This window comes from Motacilla alba, chromosome 7, assembly GCF_015832195.1.
Source record: "Motacilla alba alba isolate MOTALB_02 chromosome 7, Motacilla_alba_V1.0_pri, whole genome shotgun sequence".
Lineage (NCBI taxonomy): Eukaryota > Metazoa > Chordata > Aves > Passeriformes > Motacillidae > Motacilla > Motacilla alba.
This window is the reverse complement of record NC_052022.1, coordinates 133,908-159,450: the sequence shown is the minus strand read 5'-3', so window position 1 is coordinate 159,450 and position 25,543 is coordinate 133,908. Positions and strand designations below refer to the sequence as shown.

The window sequence follows — 25,543 nt, the reverse complement described above, 5'->3', positions numbered from 1 at the left end:
TTATGAAACAGAAATCACAAAGTCATAAAACCACTTTATAATCCCCCAAAAGACCCCAATACCAAAGCAAAGCAAAAAATCGTAAGGCTAAAGAAAATCTGTGTAGGAATCAAACCCAGAAGTTTAAAAAGGGCATATTTTGAGGATTCCACCCCCCCCCCACATACAACTAAAAGTAGTAGCTGACAATTGTCATTCTGTTTGTTTGGTCAACCAAACTTATACCAACCTGGTGCTTCAGAAGAACAGCCTGCTGCCTTCTCATCTCCTTCTCCTTCAACAGAAGAACAGAAATGTAGTTTTTTAAACATCAGTCAAAATTTACTTAACAAATTGCACAGTTCTGCTGCACTAAAACAGCACATCTGACTTAAATTCTAACTTACAGAGAAATATACACAGCATACATGACAGTAAGTCTGGTGGGTTGGGAGTTCCATGTTAGAACACACCTAGAATGCCGAAGCAGCAATAGAAGTACTTATATACACACAGACACTGTATTATCCAGTATTTGTAAAAGAGTTCTATAGTCTTGCATGCATTACAGCCTAGAAAAGACTATGCTCGCCAAGAAACAACAATTTTTCGATAGTGTGCTTGAAAGAATATTGTGAATAATACTCATTGAACACTTTGTTACGCTACCCATGGTAATGGCATATAAAGTACTGTCTCTGTATATCTGTGTGTATATGTCACACATACACAAACTCCTCTGCATATGCTTCATGCCTTTTTATAACCACACATACATGTCATTATTTGCTGTCTCTATGTACAGCTTCATTATCAATGAACAGCCTCCCAAATATATTGCTTTTATACATCAACATATGTTGTGTACAATAACACAGTTCTTGTTTTTGGAGCTCCTCTAAACTAACCTTTATTCGTTTTTCCGCTTCCAATAATTTGGCATTTGCTGCTTCTTCCTTCTTTTTCTTTTTTGCCTGTGCATGCAAAACAGGTCACACAACAGCACAATCACAACTTGAAAATAACCTGACTAGAAGTAAAGTTATGTGTCTTTAAAAGTTAAGAACATCATCACTTATTGCGTACATTGCAAGAAAGCTCTGATGCAGCTTTCACAATCAATCAATTCACATTTCAGTTACTTAAAAAAAATTCAACAAGAATTTCAAATCCCACTCAAAATTGTTTCACCTGGCTATTTTTATAATGCAAGTACACACAGAAATGGCAAAGGGATAACTATTAATTTTTATGTCAATGGAGACTTGAAAACTAGCAATCTATCTGCTAGTACACTAGCAAACCTGTAGAGTATACTCTAACACAGACATAGTATTTTTAAACCCACTACACTTCATACAGAACAGAACATAGTATTGTTTTAACATCCTACTACTGCAAAATTTTTCTCTAAGGAATTGTTCTGCTGTTAACTTATGTACACACAAGACTATTCTGATAGAAAATCGTGAGCCCAAGTGTGAACACTTGTAAGATTATGGATCAGTTTATGCTGATCTTTTAAGAGAAATAATTTAAGACATCTTTGAACTGGCCTTCAGAAATAAGGTTGTTAGAGCTGCTATATTTAGTTACTCTTCTAATTACATGTGTGACTACTAAAATACATACTAAAATGGCAATGGAAAAATTACATTTGAGCCATTATTTTTACCTCCAAAATTTGCTGAGCTCGAAGTTCTTTCTCCATTCTAATTTGCTGAATTCGCTTAATTTTTTCCTACAAGGGCAAGAAAGTTACTTCTTTAAAAAACTATGTAAAGGAAATTATACTTTAAAAAAAACCCATATACTTCTACCTACTATACATACTATACCTTTTTTATACACATACTCTTACATTTTAAAAATGACAAAGTTTATACATACTTTTTTGTTACTGAGTTTCACCCATTTTAGTCAACTGTTGCCATATGTTTAGAAATTTTACTAGTATTAGATGCCTGGTATAACCCTGAAGGAAGCCACACCTAGTTATGCGTGGGTGCTCATGTTTAAGTTGTCAAAGTTTTTATTATTTTTTTAACACCTTCAAGAGGACCAGATTAATGACCAAGTAAGGAAACTAGAGCATTCCAATTCCAGCTGACAACTAGTGAAAGTAGTTAAGAATGAACAAAAGGGTGAGCTATGCCATGAAATACATGATGTTTTGAAGTGATCTCTTTGACCAAGAAACAGCAAGGTCTGTCCAAGCACTGAGGCTCTGTTTTTGCCTCAGTTCTTACAGCCTCTCTCAGGCCTTTATGATCCCATGGGCAGCACAGCGAGCTGAGCTCAGCAAAACCAAAGCTCATGCTCTGTCAGCCAGAAACACTTACCCACATGCAACCTGGGTAACATGCTCAGCTAAGTATACTTCAGTCTCTCCATAGATTTAAAGCACTCAGGTAATTGATGCTAATTTTGGAAGCTTTAGTATGCAGTTTAGTGATGGAATTGTATACATGCTGTAACAAAAGTAATTGGAACGGGAACCATGGGTACTACAACACATTTAAGCATGTTTCATCATGGTGAGAAGAAAATGATGAAGTTATGCACTCTACAGATGGATGCTGGGCAACTATATTCTAATATATTCTTCTTCATAAATTAGTTTCTAAAATCTGAACCAAGTCTTATTACATTGATTGAGAAATGTAATCATTGCAAACACTGGAATCATTTCACACTGTGAAATGCACACACCTGTGCTGCATAGGTTTGTCTGTTAAATTAGCTATTAAAAATTCATTAGCACATTATTTGAGATTATCTCAAAAGAGCTGACTGAGCCACAGTGACTAGGAAGGACCATTTTGAAGAAAAGTGCATACATCCAGCCAGACCTCCTGCAAAGTTTCAATAGCAAAGCCCAGACCATGGAATAGCCCTGCAAGCTGGGGGAAGCCTAGACCAGAAGCTTGAAAAGGAGCTCAATGAGCTTCTCTGGAACTGCAGACGCTTTCCCAACAGTGAGGGTAAAGCCCATCTGTACCATCTGTACGGAATACATTGTTGTGAGCTGGCCTGAGACTCTTAGAACAGGGATCACTCTAAAATTTTACTCTCTGGAGAACACAGTGATACACAGTGATACACAGTGACACATACAATAAAGTATATACATAGTGATGTATGTACTTTATTGAAAAGTAACTAAAACCAAAACCAAGCTCCTAAGAAAAGATAATCTAAAATATTTAACAGTAAAAGAGCAATCACAGATGAGAAAGACATACTAAGTTTTCTGACAAATAGAGCTCTGATACATGAAGTCTAATAAACTCCAGACAAATCTTACGAGCTCCATAAACTGTTGAGAAGTCAAACATAACACAACCTTATCAAGAAAATTAACTCAAAGGCCTTGTTCAGACAGTGCTGAACTTTTTCCACGTGAAGCTTCCATGTGAAGCTCACAGCATGGACCTTACGTCTCTATTATCCCCCATTATACTTTAAAACAAAACAGTGCAAAAGTTGAAAGCATGTGCTACACCCTCTCACAGAATCACAGAATGACCAAGCTGGAAGAGACCTTGACGATCAGAGTCCAACCCATGCCCCAACACCTCAAATAAACCGTGGCACTGAGTGCCACATCCAGTCTTTTGTTAAACACATCCAGGGATGGTGACTCCACCACCTCCCCAGGTAGGCCATTCCAGAACTTTATAACCCTTTCAGCAAAAAACTTTTTCCTAATATGCAACCTGTATTTCCCTTGGTGCAGCTTGAGACTGTGTCCCCTGGTTCTGTCAGTGCTGCCTGGAGAAAGAGCCCCACCTGAGCACAGGCACCTTTCAGAAACCTGTAGTGAGTGATAAGGTCACCCCTGAGTCTCCTTTTCTCCAGGCTTAACACTCCCAGCTCCCTCAGCGGTTCCTCACAGGGCTTGTGTTCCCAGACCCTCTCCAGCCTCGCTGCCTCCTCTGGTGCTCGAGTGTCTCAACGTCCTTCCCAAAGTGAGGGGCCAGCACTGGACACAGCACTCAAGGTGAGAGCTCACCAGTGCCAGGTGCAGGGGCAGAATCACCTCCCTGCCCCTGCTGGCGACACCATTCCTGATCCAGGCCAGGAACCATTGGCCTTCTTGGCCACCAGGGCACACTGCTGGCTCGTGTTCAGCGGGCTGTCAGCCAGTACCTCCAGGCCCCTTTCTGCTGGGGCACTGTCCAGCCACAATGTCCCCAGACTATAACGCTGCAGGGGTTATCGTGGACAAAATGCAGGACTCTCAACTCCATAAAGGTTAGAGTTAATACAGAACAAACTTTTCAGCAGAGATCAGAATAAAGAACTATTATCAGAGAAGAAGGTACTCTGCACATTGAAATAATGAGTTTTACTAGGTTACACATCAAGAAGGAATATGATGATGACAAACAAGGTCTGGATTTGATGCATTTGACAATTTAAAAATTCTTGCTCCCTGGACCCCTCAGAATGTAAGGACCACTTGAAAATCACAGTGTGCTCCTTTTCTTTAATAAATATGGGTTGCCTTGAGAAGTGGACAGGTTGAAACTGTCACGATCTACAAAAGAGCAGACTGGCTGAGGCTGGGAGGGACATCTGGAAGTCACCTTGTCCACATCCCTCTGCCCAAGAAGGGTCACCTAGAACCAATTACCCAGGACCACATCCAGGCTGCTGTTGAAAATCCATGTGGAAGGCTCCACAGTCTCCCTGGGCCACCCGCTCCAGTTCTCAGTTGCCATCTTGGTGACAAACTGTTTCCCAATGCTCAGAAGGAACCTCCTGTCACTGGGTACTTCTGAGAGAAGTCACCTCTTTGCAACCTCCCCTCAGGTGCTTAGCAATATTAGCAAGATCCTCCTGAGCCTCCTCTTCTCCAGGCTGAACTCTCCAGAGTCCCAGCTCTCTCAGCCTTTTCTACTGTAACTCATATATGGTAGAGTGACAACTTCGAGCTCTGTATCTACTACACTGAGCACTTCCTTAAAAAAAAAAAAGAAAAAAGAAAAAAAAACAATTTAAGGTAGTCTGCAGTAACACCAGTTCTGGTTTACTACCCAGAAAAAAAGAAGCATGTCAGGATTTAATACCTGGATTTCAAAGATGTGAAAGGGTTTCATATTTTCATTTTTTTTAACACTTCAAGATGTCATAAAATCACAGAGTTTGCTGAGCTGGGAGGGACTCATCAGGATCATCAATCCAACTCCTGGCCCTGCACAGACAGCCCTACAATCCCACCTTCTGCCTGGGATCATTGTCCAAATGCTCCTGGAGCTCTGGCAGCCTCGAAGCTATGACCACTGCTCTGGGGAGCCTGTCCAGTGCCTGACCACGCTCTGGGTTGGTCAGCCTTTATTCTGATACCCAGCCTAAGCCTCCTGACTCAGCTCCAGCAGCTCCCTCAAGTCCTGTCACTGGTCACAGAGAGCAGAGATCAGCACTGCCCCTCCACTGCCCCTCCCGAGTATGTTGAAGACCACAATGAATTCCCCCTCAGTCTCTTCTTCTCCAGGCTGAACAAACCAAGTTCCTCAGCCACTCCTCTTAAGACTTCCCCTCCAGTCCCATCCCCATCCTCATGGCCTTCTTTGGATAGCCTCTAATGGTTTACTGTCCTTTTTATATTGGGATGCCCAAAACTCTCCCCAGGACTCAAGGTGAGGTCACCCCAGAGCAGAGCAGAGTGGGACACAGCCCTTCCTTCCCAGCCAGCGAAGCTGGGCCTGATGCTCTCCAGGGCAAAGATGTCCCTCCTGGGTGCCGGGCACTGCTGACTGACACCCAGCTCGCCATCAACCAGGACTCCCAGATCCCTTCCTGCAGCTGCTCTTCAGCCCCTCATTTCCCAATTTATAAACACAAGCAGGATTGCCATTAATATATTTGAAAAAACTTTTTTCCCTTGTCCCCCACATTTCTGGCAGCTTCAACTTCAACTGAGCTTTGGCCACATGAATTTTCTCACTACAGTGGCAACCAGCATCTCTGTCTTCTTCCCATGTCACCCTTGTCACTTACAGGAAAACAATATTAGCACTTTTTCCAGGTGTTGGGATGCTGAGATCATATACAGACATTGAGGGGATGTAGCATGTCCAGAGCAGAAGGACAAGAGAGCTGTGGAAGGGGCTGGAGCACCAAGAACAGCTGAGAGAGCTGGGAAAGGGGCTCAGCTCGGAAAAAAAGGAGGCTCAGGAGGGACCTTCTGGCTTTCTGAAACTCCCTGACAGGTGGGTGCAGCCAAGTGAGGGTCAGGCTCTGCTCCCTGGAACAAGGGACAGGACAAGAGGAAATGGCCTCACATTGTACCAATGGAGGTTTAACTTGGATATTAGGTAACATTTCTTCATGGAAAGGGTTGTCTAGCTCTGGCACAGGCTGCCCAGGACAGCAGCAGTGGAGGCACTGTCCCTAGAGGAATTTGAAAGATGTGCTGATGTGGCACCTGGGGACATGGGTTAATGGTGAATTTAATGGAGTTTAGAATTTTAACACATTTACAATTTAAATACATTAATTTTAATACAGTGTGTGCTCTTTAAAACTAGATTTAAAATATACACTTTGTAATCAGCATACTTAGTAATTTACTAAATTTCTGAAATACACTTTATTGAATGATAATGAAAACATCATTTAAAGAGCTTATTTAGCAATTGCATAGTTTACCTGTTGCTTCATTATCTTTATCTGCTCCTTTTGCTTTCGCTTTTCTTCAGCTGCCATAATAGCTAACAAACAAAAGCAAACAATATCAGCAGAACACGGCAAGAGACAGGTAACTTTTCATAAACACTTTTCAAAATAATCCCCTAGCATGCACAACCTTGCACAAGTACCTTGCTGTTTTTTTGCTTCTTTGGCAGCTCGTGCTTGTTCCTGCTTCTGAAGCTTTCTCAGTAGCTTTATTTGTGCTGCTTGCCTAGCTATTTCTGTTACAAAAAGAAAATATTAAGTTCATAAAAACAGTGCAGTCCAACAATAAAGATTCAGTTCCTGTCCAGACATTTGCATGTTGTAAAGACAGAGCAAACAGAGGATTTGTTTTGCACACACTGGCATCTACAAAATTTTTCTATGAACTATCATTAATGGCACATCAGGTATCAGTAACTGTGTCAACAGTGCAAATAAACATGGATGAACTTTCTATATAAATACTGGTTTTGGAGGAAAAAATTACTTATTAAGTGACAGAATCATACCAATAATGCTGGTTCATTTTAAAACCGTTTTCCTCTTTCTTCTAAAGCAGAAAACATTTGTTTCAAAACTACTAAATAAACATTTTATTCAGAAAGCACGGAATTAGTTTTCCTTACAAGTTACCTCATGTAATTATGTAATAATTTTTTCATAATGAAGCAAGAGCACACTCACCTGGGTCACATGCCTCTTTCCTGTGCCTACCTAAAGTCAGCCATTCTTATGCTAATAAGTAACCTCTTGAAGCACTCTACCACCCTGTGATACATTTCTGAAATCTGAATTAACTGTTTATGGACACACTCATAGAAGACAACTGTAGGAAGGATTTTCTGGAGGTTGAATTCAGCTTCCTTTTCAAAGGACTGAGGTCCAGGACCTGGCAAGCCTGAACTCCCCAAAACACTGTCAGCTTCTTGTGCAGTAACTGCAGAGTAAGCTTTTAGTCACATCTTTACATATGCACTTCCTTCTTTAAAACCTATACTGATAAGCCATTTACTGGTCTATCAAAAAGTCTTCAATAACAGCATGTAACAAATGCCCAAAATAAAATGCTGTATACTAATATCCTAGTGAGACAAATCACTGTCTTATAGGAAAAATACTAACTCTATATACAGATACCCTCTCTTTGTGAAAATATTAACACAGCTCTTACCTTGAGCCTGGAGCTTTCTCAAAAGCTTTGTGTCAGCGTTGTCCAGAAATTCACCGCTTCCAACGTTGGGAGGTCGGCCTTTGCGGCGCCTGGTCCTCGACTCCTCTCTGGAGTGCTGCCTGTCCGGATTTGGGGGGCGTCCCCTACGCCCCTCCATAGCTCTGATACGGGGAATGACCTCCTCTTCTTTCAGAAGACACCACTGCACACCCTTTTAATTGACACATTTCACAGAGAAGTATTACAAATGCAGATTAAAATAACCCGAAATCTAAGATGAGTTGTAGATATTAAATATGCAAGTGCTGTGATGTATTATTTGGGCAGGGCAATTTCTTGATGATGCACAGAAGCTACCTATTGAGAGACTATGACTAAGAACTTCTGTAAATTTCACCACTAAGATTTTGAAGACTATTCAAGCACATACAAAGTTTTTACCTTGTAGATATGCCATTACTGTTGTTATTTTTAATTATTTCTCATCAAATCAAATTGTTCAACCCTTTCTAAAGGGCAAAATAAATTTTTCCTAATTATGCAAACTCAACAACAACTATTCTGCTTTCATATAATCCACTGTTCAACATGAATGAAAAAATGTGTCAAGCTATGAGGTGCTGTTTTCCAACAGAGTGTGTTTACAGAAATTCTGGCACATATAACAAGCAAATGCAGTAATGTATTTTCAAATATTGCTTTTGAGTGTTGTAGAGCTCAACAACTGAGCTGAAAAAACACAGATGCATTTTAATCATCAAGTTTTAGTTAGTGCAACTGAGTTCTCCCCTCATTCACTGCAAAACAGTTTCTGCACCAGCTTGAATCAATGAAAAGTAACTTCTAAGCACCCACGTATCTAAAGCTACATGAACTATATTCTCTAACCAAACAAAGCATGCACTGCGGTATTTTGAGGCATCACGAAAGCAGATTCTAAAATACTTTTTTAATAAAAATATCCAAGTTAATCCTCATGAAGGAATAGCTTTATTTAACTGGCTACTAAAACTGGAGTTCATTGTGTCTACTGAGCAGAAAATGTGTACTGTCTAGGTAAGCCTGTTTAACTGAACACCAGTATTTCAAAATTTTGAACTCTTTTACCATTTCCCCAAGTTTTTGACAAATGCGGGGAAAATCTGCAAGTGAAGCATCCTTTAGGACTTCTTTATAAGTTGCCTTAAAAAGGTTTGTAAAAAATTTTGAAAATGTCTGCTAAAGCAAGAAGAAAAGTTGGTAATTTAAAAACTCATTAAATACCAGTTCAGAAGAAATATATTTGGAGTGCTTTAGTTTTCACATTTATATGTACATAAAACCTAAAATCCAATTTACCGTACCACAACATAATTGATTTTTGCTTTTTTTCATAATTTGTCTTTTAGTTATTTCTGCTCATTCTTCACAATTACAAAGGTTTTGAATAACTTCAGCAAAAGAAATGGCAGTTTGTTAATGAGACATTCAGATTTCAAAGGAGTTATCAGTATCTGCAAAGATACTTATCTAAAGTCTGAATCATTCCCAGTTAAGACCATCCCCCAAAGTACAAGACACACTTGGTTTGCACACATTCCAAAGGGCTTTGTTAATAATTACGTTCTGAAAATGCTCTGTTCAGAACCAAGACCACATCATTAATGTGTACCACATCATCATGTGCCCCCCCTAAGGACTTTTTAACCCAAAATATTCACCTCTACCACTTGACTAGAAGTTAATTCTCTTACTTTCTTGAAAAGTATTACTTAAGTGTAACTTTTATTTCTCTGCCTAGTACTTGCCTAGTACAGTTTATCACAGGTTCAGTTTATTGAGGTAGATTTAATACTTACTAGCTACACCAACTTCCAACCTAGAAAACCTAATCTTATAAAATGTACATGCCAAGGGAGGCAAAACAAATCCAAGAAGAGGAGGAGATGCAGCCATAGTTCAGAAAGTACCTTAGAACAGCAATGGAGAGATTGCTCTTGCCCTGTATTTGTATTTTCTGCAGTTAATGATACTAATGATAATAAATATGCACCACAAAAAAGTAAGAGGTCTACCAGATCATGAGTACCAGAGACCATGTTGGGTATTACATTTTCCTAATGCCACCTGAAAGAGAAACTAGAGGCCATCAAATGAAGTAAGCAATGGCTCAGGAAGCAAAAGGAGCAGGTGCTTCAAGGGATGGGAGAGACAGTTTAATGCCCTGTCAAAGGGCATTGTGGATGCACAAGTTTTCACAAACTTAAGAGAGGACAAGACAAAAATAGTCCCATTAAGGGTTAAGCAAGAGTTGATTGACCATCTACATTTTGTGCTCAAACAACTTTCAAAATCTAACCCAAAATACATTTCTTTTAAAAGAATGTACAGTCAGGATGTTCTATTAAAAAAATGTACAAAAACTCTGGGTTTTTGACATTTCAAAGATAAAATATAGGGGTTGTGCCCTAACAGGGGAGAATCACAGGCTTCCATAAAATTAAAGCTTTTAGAGAAAAAATGGGAATAACATTGTGAAATGTTGTGGTGTATTGTTCAAACTAATCAAAATAATAACTTTATTCAATTTGTCACCTTCAAGCATCTACCATGTACCACAGTACTGTGCTGCCATCAGGACATTTGCTAAAAAGACACCAGACAACTATGTATGAAAGCAGAATCAAGTTCAAATCCTGTTAATCAAGCTAATGAACAAAACCACAGGCACTTTGCAAGAAGCAACAATCCACTTAAATTTCAGATTAGATTTGTGGGGAAAAGTTAACATTGCTTTCCAAACTGAACTGCAGAACTCAGAATAGGACAAAGACTCCTATACATATTACTTAAACTCATGGGGACCCATGTTTATTCCATCAGCCCAAATCATATTCATACCAATCTTTCTAAATCACAGCAGTTTAAAGCTTCCAGGGCGAGTCACTGAATTTTCACATTTGCCAAACTTCAATCATTCTTCTAATCCTCCTCCTTTGTGGCCCACTTCTGCCAGATATGCTTCTGTTACAGCATTCAAACACTGCTTTGAATAATCCATAATATTTGATGGTTTGCATACCACAAGAGAGAAACACAGGCACTAACAGAAGCAGGCAACCCACATACTTTTGGCTTGCTATAGGTAAATATTTAATAATACTTATTTAGCCTTAAGATAATTTTCTTCACATCTTGTTTCATCTTAGAGCTGTGTGAAAATTAGACCAGCACATGCTGCATGTCTCAAAAGATAACAGAAATGTATAACGAAGGAAGGGAAGAATAATCACTAAAGGCTATGCAGAATAATTGAAATTACCAAAAAGCAGAAAAAAAAACTTCTGGAATTACCTCCAGACATGCATGAAGATGTGATTATCATATATTATTTTGAATTTGGATGATTCAAAAAACTTTGGTAAAGAGGGTGCAAGCTCTTTTTATGAAGTATAGTAGCACATACTGTTTCACTAGGCAATATTATCAGCATGAGTGTAGCTCCACTGTTTTGTAACCCCTCATGCACACATAAAATGTAAACACATCTTAGCACATCTGACAAAGCTGCCCTCAGTCTCTTTTTCTAGTAAGAAAACTTCTCCCTTGTCTACCCAAGTCTTAGTGGAACCTATCAAAAACCACATCAGTACAAAGTTCAGTGATGATATGTACAGAAAACTAATGTTCACATTGCCAGTCTTGCCTGCAGAAATCTTCCCCTCACACTGCCTTAATTTTCAAGTTTTATCATAGGGCAAACTGCAAATCAACTAAAGGGAGAAGACAGTTATAACTAAAGAAGGGGACAAGACTAATGAAGGTAACAGACACAGAAAATAGAACAGGGCAAAAAGAGAGCAGATACCCTGCCATTACAGTACATCACAGTAAAATGAATTATTTCAGTCAAGACACGCAGGTACTTAATGAAGTTCATAACTACAGGAACTTGTAACTGTTAATGGCCAAACATGAAGCAAGTTTAGCAATGTTTTAGCCTGTAAGCCAGGAAGCACCACCTAGAAGAAGCTGCTTACCATGATTTCAGTCTTTAATGCTTTCATTAAAGACATTCAATTTCATTTCACGCTAACATTATGTATTTCTACAAGGTATTACAAGAACATCAGGCTTAACTCAAACCTGAACTCAAGACTGTTGAGAGCTAGTATCATGCTCAGAACACTTATCCCTTAAAGAAGCAAATACCTTCACTGAGAAAAGTCCAAAAATTTTCATACACATCCTAAAGAAATGGCAAAATGGCCAAAATACAGTAATACAGCATGGCACAAACACAGTAACAATTTCCTTAAAATTTTAGTTTTAATTATCCTGAAGTGGTTTGTCTATACACCATCTAACAATTATACCACTGTATGGCACAACTGGTATAGTTCTGCATCTCCCTTTGTAAAAGTGTCATGCTTCAGGATGCTCAGAGAGTATTCTTGATACAGGAGACACTTGTATATAAACATGCAATTTACATATATATATAAACACACACATACACACATACATCTATTATGAACACACTGAGAGTGGGATTTAACATTACACATAAATTACTATTGATACAAGGCTGTATTCAATAAAAGAAGAAACAAAGTCTTAAGTCAGAAAGACCTGAATGCTAAGATAAAATACATAGCTCTGAGTTTTCAAACTAGACCAGGCCAGGCTCAGAGCCGATCATTAAAGCACCCTCTGGGCAAAGCCACCTGAGTGCGGCCCTCAGCACAGCCCAGGATCAAGCTCTCCACGTCTCAATCTAACTGCTGTTAAGAATACGTGCAGCCTTAGAAATAATTAGCTAAAAACAGGTAATGCTTCAGATCGTAGCAAAAATTACTTTACCTAAACTTAAGTTAATGGTCCTTGGATCAAAAACTTTACTTTTTAAAAAGTGGATACCTGCGGTCCATCTCTGGCTTCATAGAAGTCACCCACTCCTATTTTTGCACTGAAGCTGAAATTGTCCCTTGAGATATCCATTATTCCATTTCTGCTGAGATACTGAAAAAATCACATATTTTTCCACTTCAGCTTGTAAATAATTACAACCCAGCTTTGATGTACAGCTAACTTTGTGACTGCAATGTTTTGCATGTTCTGTCAAAGGGATACGCATTTATAAGACATCAAATCAGTAACAGACTGAGATACATTACACCTCACATCACAGAAAGTAAGTACCTCTACTGGAGAGAAAAAAAAAATACATATTTTAATTGCAAGCATGCTTACTAGCATTAGAACACAGAAGTTAAAAAGTTAATGTACCTTTACTACTTCAGGATACTGTCTCAGCTTCTTTCCACAAGGTGCAAAATATGCTACTTCTCCTTGAAGACGACCACCAAAGTTTCTTATTCTGGTTTCTCTTTGCCAGCTAGAGTAATATGAAACAGTTGCATACAACAACACACTTTTTAAAAAACAAGTAATTTGTGTCAATTTTAGAATTCTACAAAAAAAAGGAAGAGGAAAATGTGACTACGGTATCATAAATCAAACAGACCAAACCAGAAACTCTATCATGTAGATTGTCCAAACTGACTAAATATATGAATTTATTTGTATCAAGTGACTTACATATTACCAGATTTTAAACAGCTTAGAACTATAGGGAGTTATTTGTAGTCTATATTGGCTCAGATCATTAGGATTAATTACCAAAGCTAAACAGCTAGGAGATGGGTCATCTTTGCAAAAGAGCAAATTTAATGCACCAAAATTAACACATGAAATATGCTGACACTTTTTAAAGAGATTCACAGTCACTGGGGAGTCAGAAATCTAAATTGTTGAAGCCCTCTCCTTAGTATGCAGCCACAAAATTTTTTAAACTCATTTCTTTACCAAAGGATTTTTGAAGGCATTATCTCCCTCTCCCTCTAAGGAAAATCAGGTACATACATAACATACCCATAATCAAGAGGAACACGCAGCTCCCGTTCATCTGCTACTCTTCGTCTTTTTGAAATACCTAAAACAGAATCATTGATTAATACCTAACAGAGCTTACAAAAGAAAACATGTTCGTAAAATGCACTTTTTATGTTTCCATCCCCAAAACAAAAGAAAACTGGTTTTCCATTCTCGCCATTATGTACCTCAATTACCAAGAAAACTGATGGAAGTGTTCTTCTTCTGAAATACAATTTCTTCTAAGTTCCTGCAACCTCATCCTCTGAAATTGTAAATAGAAAACCTAACTATCCCATACCTATCAAGCATACCTATGCTTGTCCTGTTTAGTGCTCTCAATTATTGCTAGTTTAATTCCTTGCACGCCTGTTTTTCTAGACAATACCATGTAAAATTTTTTTCAGTGAAGAAGATGCAAATAAAAACACACTTTACTTTAAAGATCCATATTCTAATAGGTCTTGTCTTCCTAGAGCACTGCCTATAGACCGCAGTCAAATGCCAAATGCAGAAAATTTTCAGAACTACTTCAGCTTTTCCCAGTTCAAACAGATGTTGTGTTTGGTGCTTGTCAAGCAACTGAATCAGTAGTATCCCAGAGACAACTGCCAAATGTGGGGTTTTTTAGTGTGAAAGGCTTTCCTCAGGCCTCTCAGGCAGCGTGAACTATGCACACAGACCAACTTGTGGAAGACGCACTTCTGAAAAAGGTAATTTGGACCTTCGGTCGAGAACGTGACACATCTCTCCCCTGGGAAGGGCCACGAGTGAGGGCTGGTACCAGAGTGACCCCTGGCACCGGCTCCAGCCGCTCCCAGCCGTCACAGCAGCACCACGCCCGCTGCCAAGGGAGCTGCCAGCAGCTCCTCCCACAGCACCTGGAGACAGCCCTAGAAAAAGCACCATGGAAATCTCTGGGCTCAGATCCCAAAATTTAGACACGGGTCTGCACTCTTAACCTAACATGAAGGAGTACTGCATTGTTTTGAATGGCCACAGTACAGGGAGGGAGGCTGCTTTTCCAAATATAAGTGAAGTAGAAAGTCCAGTGCAAAACAGATACAGAGAAGAGACAAGACTCCTTCAGAGACCAACCAACTCTAGGTAGAAGTTTCACAAAAATATTTTTGTTGTATTGTGTTGGTTCTTATTAGGTGATTCGTGGGTGTAGTATTATCCTACATAAAGCAAGGACAAAAAATTTATTCTACCTCCTACTCCTGTAAACAGTAAAATCCGCTATCAGACTTTTCAAAGCATCCCAAATCAACACAGATTCTTGAGAAAAACGTCATCTTTTTAATTTACCCATTTGGATTACTCCTAATCCATATTAAATCTTTTATAAACTGTACAGTAAACAACCCTGTTTCTGGGATAAATACTAAGTAGATCACATTATACTTCTTCAAAGCTAATGCCTTTGTATGACATGGAATGAAGCTCCTATTCCACTGAATGCAAATATAAAAACCTATTTATAAGGAGATGTCCCCATTTAAAAAATCTGCTTACACTCATGTTAATAAACAGCAAGTCTCTAATTCAAAGTAGGAATCATGAGATTTAATTTAATTGTTAGCAAGCAAAGAAGAAATGTGACTTTCAAAAATGCACTCTTTACGGTAGCCACAGTAATTTCTAAATCTTACAAATTAAGTCACCAAATGATGGATTATAAGAACTATATAGTATCAGGCAAATGCTAAACGTACTTTCTATGAACTTTAAAAAAAAATCATTGCGAATAATCCATAAATTCTAGTGAGAATTTTGAAAGACTTATTAGAAAATTATGTTCTAACAAAATATGGTTACAAAGTTTGTTGAGGAAGGGATAAAAACTTAAGATTCAGAACATAAACTACAATGTTCAGAAATCAGAAGAATACCTAATTTAAAATAAAATGGAGAATTCCAAAGACTTAAGGGTTTTAATGTAATAAATATCAAATCTGGATATTTAATTCTATCTTCTCTAAATAATTACACGAGTCAAAATGTCCTGGTCTGTAATGGCATAATGTTCTAGTCTGGAGAACTTGCAATTTGGCTGTCAAATCTTAATGACTGCTGCAAACACCCATGAAAAGATCACAGAGTCACCCAACAGTCAAAGTCAGAAGGGACATCTGAAAAGACACCTGATCCAGCCTTCCTTGGGAAAGGAAGCTTTGCCAAGATTAACCTGCACCCTGACCAACTGGCATCTGAAAAGCTCACGTGAGGGTGACTCTGCCACATCTCTAGGGTGGCCGTTCAGTGAATCCCTGTTCTGAGGGTAAAAACCAGCACTGGACTAGTTCTGCAATTACTTTCACAACACATGGACCTCAGCTATCACATGGTAGTAGTGTAAGAGAAGACATTGAGGTACCACAATGTGCACTTGGCGTGAGGGTGGAGGCTGCTGTCCCGAGGAACACTGCAGGCTGGGACTCAGGACACAAGGCAGCTGGTGTCGAGCTCGACGTCTTTGCTACTTGGAGATTAAGGGGGGTGGAATGAGCTGCAAGACCGATGGAAGAGCTCTTCACAGAGGATGAAGTTTTACTCAGTTTCAGCGGGGCTTTTTCTCCCTCAGTGTCAGTATCCGATTCATCTTGGTCTTTATCATCCTCATCATCTTCCTCCTCAGACCCTTCTGTATCTGACTCAGAATTACTGTCAGACTCTGTTTAAAGAAAGGGTGGCGAAAGGCACATTATGACTTGGAAACTACTAGCAAGTACATTGAAGTCCTAACACTTGCAAAGTCTTTTCTCTTCTTATACATGCTTTTTTAATAACATCTCTTGAGTATAAATAGGAGGTTCCAATTAACTACCTAAGCTTTAAAGTTACTACAAATATGACAGCACTAAGTAACTCTGCACAATAATACACTGTTCTTTTGAATGCAAACAGATGAGTGACAGAAGCTGCAGTATTTCAAGACTGTTTACCCCAGAATGAGCTACAGCTAAATCATCCCGTTGGACGGGCAGCAGCTGGACATCACCCCAGGAAGGGCATTTCACAGGTGTGAAATCCATCATGAAGAGGAAGAAAACAACAGAACTGGATACGGGCTGAAAGGTGTCAGAATCAAAAGTATGGAAATCTGGGCAAAGGAAGAGTAAGAATTGAGGACAGCCAGGGTAAGGAACTAAAGGTGAGATACAATGCTGAGATAAAAAGATTAGTAGAGGGTGTGTGGATGAGAGGTGGAAGAGAATGATGAAGGTGGAGGCTGGACACAAGGGATATCAGCACACAAGACAAAGCAGTGACTGTGAATACAGTCAACTCTTTAAAACAGGCCTTGCCATTCCAAATTGCATAGACTGGTCTATAGACCTTAAAATTGTCCAATTACTTGCTCATGGACTACTCTGCTCCTGGATGAGGCACAGAAACACGTTTTCTTGCCTGTCTTGACAATTTGAATGCCCTTGTTTAGTCCCTCTCTGGCTAGGAAACCTGTTTTGCAGCTGGTCTCTGTCTGCCAGGATCATCAACCATCCATCAGCCTTAATGTCAATCCCTTCCTGAGCACTTTGTCACATCAAGCTGCAGGTTGGGTGACTAATGTGGAAGGCAGATCTCTGACAGCCTTTCCAAAAGACTAAGGAGCCACCTCCCCAGGACAGCTGACCAAGTATCTGAACACCCCAAACATGATTTTTGGACACGAAACAATGGAGAATGGGGACATATGCTAATTTCAACAATATGTGTAGGGCACTGTGGGGGCCATGCTGGCCCAGTATTTCCTGCCCCTATTTTAAAATATGGTGGGAAATGCATGTTTTCAAAATGCAAAAATTAAGTTTCTGCTTTTCCTATTAAAAAGGTTAAACCACCTGATTGGCTATCATCAGAATCATCTTCTTCATCGTCCTCATCTTCATCTTCATCATCGTCGTCATCATCGTTTGAGTCGTCAGAGTCTTTACTGCTGGGGGCATCTGAGTCTACCCCTCTGAACTGCTCCACCACCAGCTTTGCAGAATGAAGGCGGTGTTGTGGTTTTACTGCATTTACTGCATTATTGCTGACTGCTTTATCCTTTCCTGAACCAGGTAACACAGGAGAGGTAGAGGGCATAACAGCTGTCCGGTTACCAGTTGGCTTTTTCCCACATGCACTCAAGTTTATTGGCAAAGAAAAGGGGGCACTACTGGAAATGGCTACACTTTCATTGATCTTGGTCTGGGGTTTCGGTTTCGTAGTGAGTGCAAGAGGAGCCTCCTGGATGACGCTCTGAATAACTCCATTGGGTTGGTGATTACCTAAAAGTGCATTTGTCAGGAATGGGTTAGAATGGTTGTTTTCCAAGGATGTGAGTTTTTGATGAGCTGGTGAGCTAGATGTTGGTTTGGGGCTTGACAAAGCTGCAATAACCTTCTTCAGGCTCTTAGACGATTCCTGTTTCTTTAGCTGTGCTGGGAATGTCTGTTTATATTGTTCCTAAAGAAGTAAGAAGACAGAGAAATAAAATGTGGAGGTGTTTGTTTGGCTTTCTTTGTTATTCAGGCAGGTAAGCTCTAGGAAATTTTAAACATCTGCTAAGCCGTTTCCAGAAAGCCAAAAGCAGATACTAGCTAGAATAGAAGAGATGAGTAACTACTGGTTACACAAGTCTTGCATGATTTTTTCACTGTAAATCAAGTAGGGAAAGACAAATTGAACTCAAGATGAAGTTGATTCCAATTATGCAGGGAAGCATTCCCACCTGCTACAATGCTCTAGACAGAGACATTCATAAAGGTATTAATCATTCTGAAAAACACCATTTTTAGAAAGATACTTACTACTCTTGTGTACCAGCACAGAAAAACCTCTTCTTATAACATAATTCAGTGTATAAAAATGTGAATGTACAGCTACCTTTAACAATTTGTTCACTTTAAAACACAAGGTAAGTAAAACACACCAGTGGCCACAATACTAGAAAACCAACAGAGGACTCTTGGTGTAGAAAAAAATTATTTAAAAGAATAAGGGAAAAGGTATTACTCAGAAATGCTGTGATATGTTAACTGTTTAACTGAAAGAGTACTTGAAATTCTTCATGTAAAATTTAGTAATTGCTCAGTAATTGCTCAGAAATGCATGTAAAGCTTACAGTGTCTTTAGTCTAAAGACTCTTCCAAAGAAAAAATCCGCACATCATCTTCAAAAGAAAATACAATGAAATGAATAAAGATGGTACAGTTTAAAATCAATTTTTAAAAATTAAGTCAAACACAATACATTCTTGGAAGTTACTAACATTTAAAACTGAATAAGAAATTATGAAGATCTCTAAAATAAATATTCACACAGTGTATACCTCCAGTAAAAATTTTAGAGAAATCAAACTATGAAATGTGTGGTCTATCATCACCTAAAGACTCATAAATTTGAAAGCGGAAGCCTCTTTCAACAGCAAAGACCTATGTTATCATAATTATAATTTATTTAGCTACTCCTGGTAAATGACAAGCTTATTTGAATTTTACCTAGTAACAAGAAATTGGAAAGGAAAAACAGTTCTTATCTTCTAGTCTAGCAATAAAAATTAAGGATTTTTCAGTCCTCATTGAGGGCCTGTGAGTTAGCTGTGAATCAGAATTGAGTTTACTACTCCTGAATACTACTAGCTTAAAACAAAACTTGAAAAAATAAAATAATAATAATGACAGTTGCCTCTGTAAATGTATTTTTAATATATTTATTTCTGTATATATCCTGAACCTTGGTGTTTGTAAAATGACAGATTTCTAATTTCTTCCAATCTCCATTCAAATCTCACTGAATAGAAAATTCACCAGCAGTCACCTTAATTACTATTAAAAATAAATAAACTGAAGATCTAAAAATTCTAGAAGCCTCATAACTGTTAAGACAGACACATAAACTTATTGTACAGTCCGGACCAGTAAAAAGGAAGATAAATTGAAGGAGGGTGGGCAGGCCTGGCACAGGTGCCCAGAGCAGCTGGGGCTGCCCCTGGATCCCTGGCAGTGCCCCAGGCCAGGCTGGACAGGGCTGGGAGCTCCTGGGACAGTGGAAGTGTCCCTGCCATGGCAGGAGGGGACAGGGTAGAGCTTTAAGGTTCCTTCCAACCCAGACCATTCTAAAAAAACTACTGAAATGGCCATACTGAGTTTTTACAGCTATCAGTGCATAAATACTTGTCTTTAAAGAGCAAACAAAACTCAACATTACAATGAGCATTTTTTTAAATGGCTTTCAGCTTCTTTGTTTAAAATCATGGTTAAAATAGGTGATTTCAATTACTTTGACTTGGAACTATCTAACTTGAAAGAAAGTGAAGTCATGCTTACATACCAGATATGGGAAGTATTAAATAAGCATTTTCACTGAATCTAGAAGCATAGGAAAAATATCCAGGCCACACAATTTACATATTTTGATTTATAATTTTCTTATTTTGACATTGATTTCAGGTGCCCATTGTTCTTAAGAGATGCAAGACCCACACAATCTAGTTAATTTACACCATTCAGAAACCCAGATCAACAAAAACACAAAAAACACAAACTCCCACGATTATGAAAATAAGTATACTTATAATTTTAATACGCTATATTTAAAAGAGTTTGATGGCAATGTTATGTCTTTTTAAGCAGATGACACAGGTTACAAATAATCAAAAACTTCACTCACCCGTTTAGATCTAACATCGCTGGTCAAAGTGACAGATTCTTCAGAGGTATTTTTATTCCCTGCTTTGAGTAGATCAGGGGAAGGAACTATGAGTTTTAAATAGGTCTCCTTTTTGGCTTCATGTACCAAAGACAAAGGTTTCACATTAGGAACCAATCCCGTAGACTGTATTACACTTGTGTGTTTGTTCACAGATTCCTCCTTTGCCTGAGAGCTTTGAAAAATAAACGGAAGCTGCTGTGACAAAACCTGAGGCTGCTTCTGCTGGGACTGGAATGATGAGTGAGTCTGGGAATCAGACACAAGAGGTATCTGCTGGTGTGTTCTTTTTTCTTGAGATTTGTCCTGTGACTTTTGTCCATCGGTTTTCATATCTGTTACACCACTATGCATTAGCACCTGCAAAATATTTATTTTTGAGTGTTCATTACATAAGTTAAAGATCCTTTTAAAAAGGCTAAACATATGATCAGTCTCCCTGAACCAATTACACTAGTCTTGGCAGAGGATGAACAATAATAACTTTTAAATCAGTCGTGTAATATATTTATTGTTCATTTCCAGTTTTTTCCCCCAGATAGTTTCAGCATGTCACAACAATGTTTACTAGAGAAGGAGTATTAAACCATGGTTGCTCTTAAATGTATTTCTGACTGTAAACCTAACAGGATACCAAAGATTCCAATCTTGTTGTTCTACTACTAGGGAAAGGTAGGCATTCTGCTAGGAAAAAAGTAACTCCCAAAGCAATATCCACAATGATATATTTTCAATTCACCACCTGCACATAGTACGTAATTTCTTTCTATTTCCTACTTCATAACAAAAAATAACAGTCTACCAACTGTAAACTCCTGGCCTGTAAAGAACAGCAATACAAAGACATGCATGCACACAAAAGAACCAAAAAACCCCTCCCAAAAACCCCACAAACAGAAAACCCTGAAGCAAACCTAAATCGAGTATTCTTAGCATTTATTAATGTGCAGTTAAATATTTGTTGACTACTTGTTCACAGACGTGAGTAGGTCAGCTTGCCACACACAGCTTGTAGCAACAAGACTGTGGACAGCAGAGTGAGGTGTTATACCTTGTTCTTGCTTTTGTGATGTGCTTCATTTTCGGAATCAGATTCATCATCTTCACTCTCTTCAGCACTCTGGTCCTCCTCCTCCTCCTCTTCATCCTCCTCTAGGTCATCAGAGTCACTACTACTTACACCTTCACTTGAGGTGTCTGAAGAGGAGCCCGAATCACTGTCGCTGTTACTGGAGCTTTCCACTGCTTTTTTTCTGGGCTTCTACCGGGAAGATGAATTCTCTGTTAATGCCTCCAATTTAATCTGTTATGTAATCTTATTATTACACATAATTTTTGAAACAAAGAAGAGTGAGACTTTGGAGTAAAGCGATCTGCAATGCTTAAAGAAAAAGTGCTTCACAAAGTGATGAAAATTAAAAACTGGTCACAAAGTTCCAATGAAGTCTTTTTCTGACCACTGCTGGCATCACTACATCACAAAGTAAAACGCCAAATTTAGGACTAGAACACTGACCTAGAATTTGGGTCTAGTAAAGCTCCACAGAATGTGCCAATTTCAAAAAAAATCATACCTAAAACTTGTGGTGCGAGTCAGCACAGAAAGAATAACAAATTAGGTTTATTGAAAGTTTCAGTGATGCATTCATTTAACTACTTTCACAGTATGGGCTGTACAGCAATGTAGATTTTTGAGGACTGAAAAGAATATGTTCATCAAATTGCTTCTGGGATTTGCTTCTGAAAAATGGACCAGAATCTGCTGAAATACCCTGACAACTACATTATATTGACAGTAACTCTAGATTTTCATCAACTGTAAAAACACTTTTTTCAGGCACATATTGGCTGTGCCTTTTTCTTTTTTTCCTAAAACTAAATAAATATTTTAACAATTTTTTTAGATACCATCCTCAAAAAGAAATTATAACTAAAGAGATGACTGATGAAATCAGAAGATGAATACTAAAAAACCTAAAACCCTAAATAAAAGAACTTTTAGAAAAGTATATTAAAAGGTTTTAAAGAGCTTTCAAGAAGAGGTAAGTTTTTACACTTAAAAATTTAAAAGCATAACATCACTTGTAAAAAGCTCAGCTTTAATAATCATAATCATCATCATGTTAGAGTTCTCATTCGGAGTAATTTCTGTCTTTTGATACAAAAGGTTGTTCAAGTCATTACACTGACAAATACCATTTACCTCATAAAAAGTTTTAGAAGAAGTTATGAACATCAGCATATCAAGTAAGATTATGAACAAAAAACTCCATTTCAGTATTTCAAAATTTACTACAGGAACTCAAGAAAAAAACAACCTGACATTTATCTGCATGAGACAAAGGACTTAGAAGTCAAGATACGGAACACAACATTCTTAAGAAAGGTACTTGTACATCAAATCCATCCTTTTACAGCACCTCAGTATTTAGCCAATAAAACTGGAGTTTGAAATCAGTGCTTGCATCAAGAAATCTATCAACAGTACCAAATTTATACTTCAAGATGAAAGGTAACACAAAGGAGAAGATAACAATGCTGACAGACATCCTGACAGAAAATGGGGGGGAGGAACCAAAACAACACACCGACCAACCAACCAAAAACACAAACAAACAAACAATGGCCAAAAAGAGGTAAAATTTTCTGAATAAAGCAAAGAGCCAAAAAGTATCTTTTGGGAAGGTATTTAGAGATATTAAAATAGAAATGTATTTGGTACTCTGCCCAACTGTAGTAATAGTAATAGTCAGAAATACAGAAACACCATCTGGAAAAACCTTTACCTCTGCACCACAGAAGGAAAGCTAAATTTTGCATGTGGATACCCAGGATAAAATCAGAATTTTAGAAAGAGCCATTTTTAGTATTAAGCCTGAAAAAAGGTCAAAGATTTCCCAAATACCTTTAACCAGCTTAATACTTTCAAAAGGTGTCAACTGTTGAACATGAAGAGTGTTTTGAGGGACAATATTCTTAATAATTTCCCTACTGTCCATAACCTAAACATTGTATATCACTATACAATAATAAGCAGCCATTTCAGTGCTAACCCCTATTTTTATGCAGATACATCAAACACCAGCTGTCCTTTGAAAATGCCAATCTCTCACCTTCAAACATTTGGACTTGGTGGCTGAATGTAGTTCAGTAACAGAAAGCAAGCAAGAGGCCCAATTCACTCACAAAACAAAAATAAATAGATATAAAGAAAGAAAAAGATTTTAGCCTAAATGGCTATCAGTAGAGAGTTACTCCCTTAGCTTCTATTCTGAGTAATCACCTTCCCGGTATACAGTTTTCTGTGTTTTGCTTCAACAGTTTTGCTTCCAAGAGTAGCAAAGTTCTTAGAGTGCTTAGGTCAGTATATAAGGTTTACTAACTCACTGAGACTACTCATGTCTTTCATATTAGATAGCTAAGATTACTGCTGAAACACAGCAGTGAATAATAGTTCTTTCTTCTGATAAAGAGGAAATGACTTACAGAAAAGCATTTTTTACATCTAAAAATTTTCTGTTTTTATAAGATACATGAAAACCTAATTAAATTCACAAAAATAATCAATAATGTTATAACTGTAATACCAATATATGTGTATATATATACTGTAACAAATAATATCAAATATTAGTGTTAAAAATACAATTTTTAAAAAATTAGATAAATTAAATGAAAAAAGGTGTTGGACACTGCTATTAACTTATCATCTAGTGAAATCAGCATTAATAGCAACTTTTTGTTCCTAAGTATGTCAAAAAACCCCCAAACAATTTTAAAAAATTTCAAACACCAATACACACCAAAAAAATCCCTACAGAGACAAGGAGATAGATTTTGCTCTAATAGATCAAAAAGAACCCAAAACATCTTGTACTCAGAAAGAAAATTTAAAAATGCTCCTGCGTGCAGAACATTTATCATGACAAATTTTTTATCTGAATCTTCAGTTTCTTTCAGTGTACTTACCTTGTCTTTGATTTTGTCAGCCCTGGTGTCCAAAAGCTGAACTTTGCTTTGCTCCTGGTTGTATTTGCGTCCTCCAGCTCCTGAGGTCACATTTTTCACTGCTCCTGCCGATGTTGCAATGCTAGTGGAGAGCACGGACGTGCTGAGGGCTGAGACTGCAGTGGTACTGCTGCCATTCAGTGATCCATTCATACCTAAAGATGACAGATTTACTAAGTGACATTTAAAATTAATCTGAAGTAACAGGTCATTTCTTTGAGATGCTCCAGTCACCTAATGTTGCATAGACATGTAACAAGATCCTAGACTACTTACAAGTTACTCACCACATATATTAGAATTTGTCAAAGTGTCACTCTGATTTGGAGTTATTTTAGTTTAATCATAGAGAGCATCCGTGATTTAAAGGCCAAACACATACTTGGTATGTATCATCCTTACCCAACAGAACCAATTTTTATAGAACTGTTTAGGAATGGGAAAAATGAGGAAAGTAAAGGTGGAATTCCACATCTTTCTGCACATGCAGAAGTTCAATATGATTATTTCCAGCCATTACCTTTGTCTGTAGTGCTCCGACTACTTTTTCCTGTAGCTCTTGAATGGAATGAAGCAGAATCATGATTCTGTGCAGGAGGAGCAAACAATGTGGGAATTCCCAAGAGTGGTGGGAAAAAAGCTGCCCCAGGACGAGAGTGCGTGTCTGCTGTTCGCCACCATTCTGAACCGCAAAGGAAATAAAAACAAACTTCAGTTGTTCTAATACTGTACTTAAGTATTTCAGTAAGCATATTGCTGTGCATAATCCAGAACAGATTTACTAAATCTAGAAGTAAGAACAAAACATTAAGGAACTTCTCAATGACATACATTTCCTGAAGCCACTCTGGTCTTAAGGCATTAAAGCCATGCTGATAAAGATTGTAATGCAGTTTTATTTAAACGCATTCTAAAAATTAATACTTAATAGAAAGCTATATGACACTGATCACCCCAAAGTGAAACTGCTAGTCTTATAAACTGAATCAGTACTCACAGATCACCCTTTAACATTTATTACTATCTCAGCACTCTTCCTACATCAGAACTACAAAGTAACACAACAGCTTGACAACAGTCACCTCTGCA

General features: G+C 38.2%; 1 protein-coding gene across 20 annotated transcripts in view; it reads right to left on the bottom strand.

Annotated features, from left to right (window-relative positions):
- The window catches only part of BAZ2B (bromodomain adjacent to zinc finger domain 2B), a 112,301-nt gene that overhangs the window by 28,642 nt on the left and 58,116 nt on the right, over nucleotides 1–25,543 (bottom strand). For 12 of the 20 annotated variants that reach the window (XM_038141947.1, XM_038141951.1, XM_038141950.1 and 9 more), the window contains exons 3-17: nucleotides 24,975–25,136; nucleotides 24,416–24,609; nucleotides 21,498–21,707; nucleotides 20,408–20,806; nucleotides 17,596–18,202; nucleotides 16,128–16,424; nucleotides 13,748–13,808; nucleotides 13,103–13,211; nucleotides 12,734–12,835; nucleotides 7,835–8,045; nucleotides 6,807–6,899; nucleotides 6,637–6,698; nucleotides 1,655–1,720; nucleotides 888–953; nucleotides 230–274 (exon numbers count right to left, since the gene is read on the bottom strand). In XM_038141947.1, the coding sequence (XP_037997875.1) occupies nucleotides 230–274; nucleotides 888–953; nucleotides 1,655–1,720; nucleotides 6,637–6,698; nucleotides 6,807–6,899; nucleotides 7,835–8,045; nucleotides 12,734–12,835; nucleotides 13,103–13,211; nucleotides 13,748–13,808; nucleotides 16,128–16,424; nucleotides 17,596–18,202; nucleotides 20,408–20,806; nucleotides 21,498–21,707; nucleotides 24,416–24,609; nucleotides 24,975–25,136 (2,684 nt within the window). The remainder of the gene's footprint in view (nucleotides 1–229; nucleotides 275–887; nucleotides 954–1,654; nucleotides 1,721–6,636; nucleotides 6,699–6,806; nucleotides 6,900–7,834; nucleotides 8,046–12,733; nucleotides 12,836–13,102; nucleotides 13,212–13,747; nucleotides 13,809–16,127; nucleotides 16,425–17,595; nucleotides 18,203–20,407; nucleotides 20,807–21,497; nucleotides 21,708–24,415; nucleotides 24,610–24,974; nucleotides 25,137–25,543) is intronic. The other 8 variants (XM_038141957.1, XM_038141959.1, XM_038141961.1 and 5 more) reach the window with 3 other exon arrangements.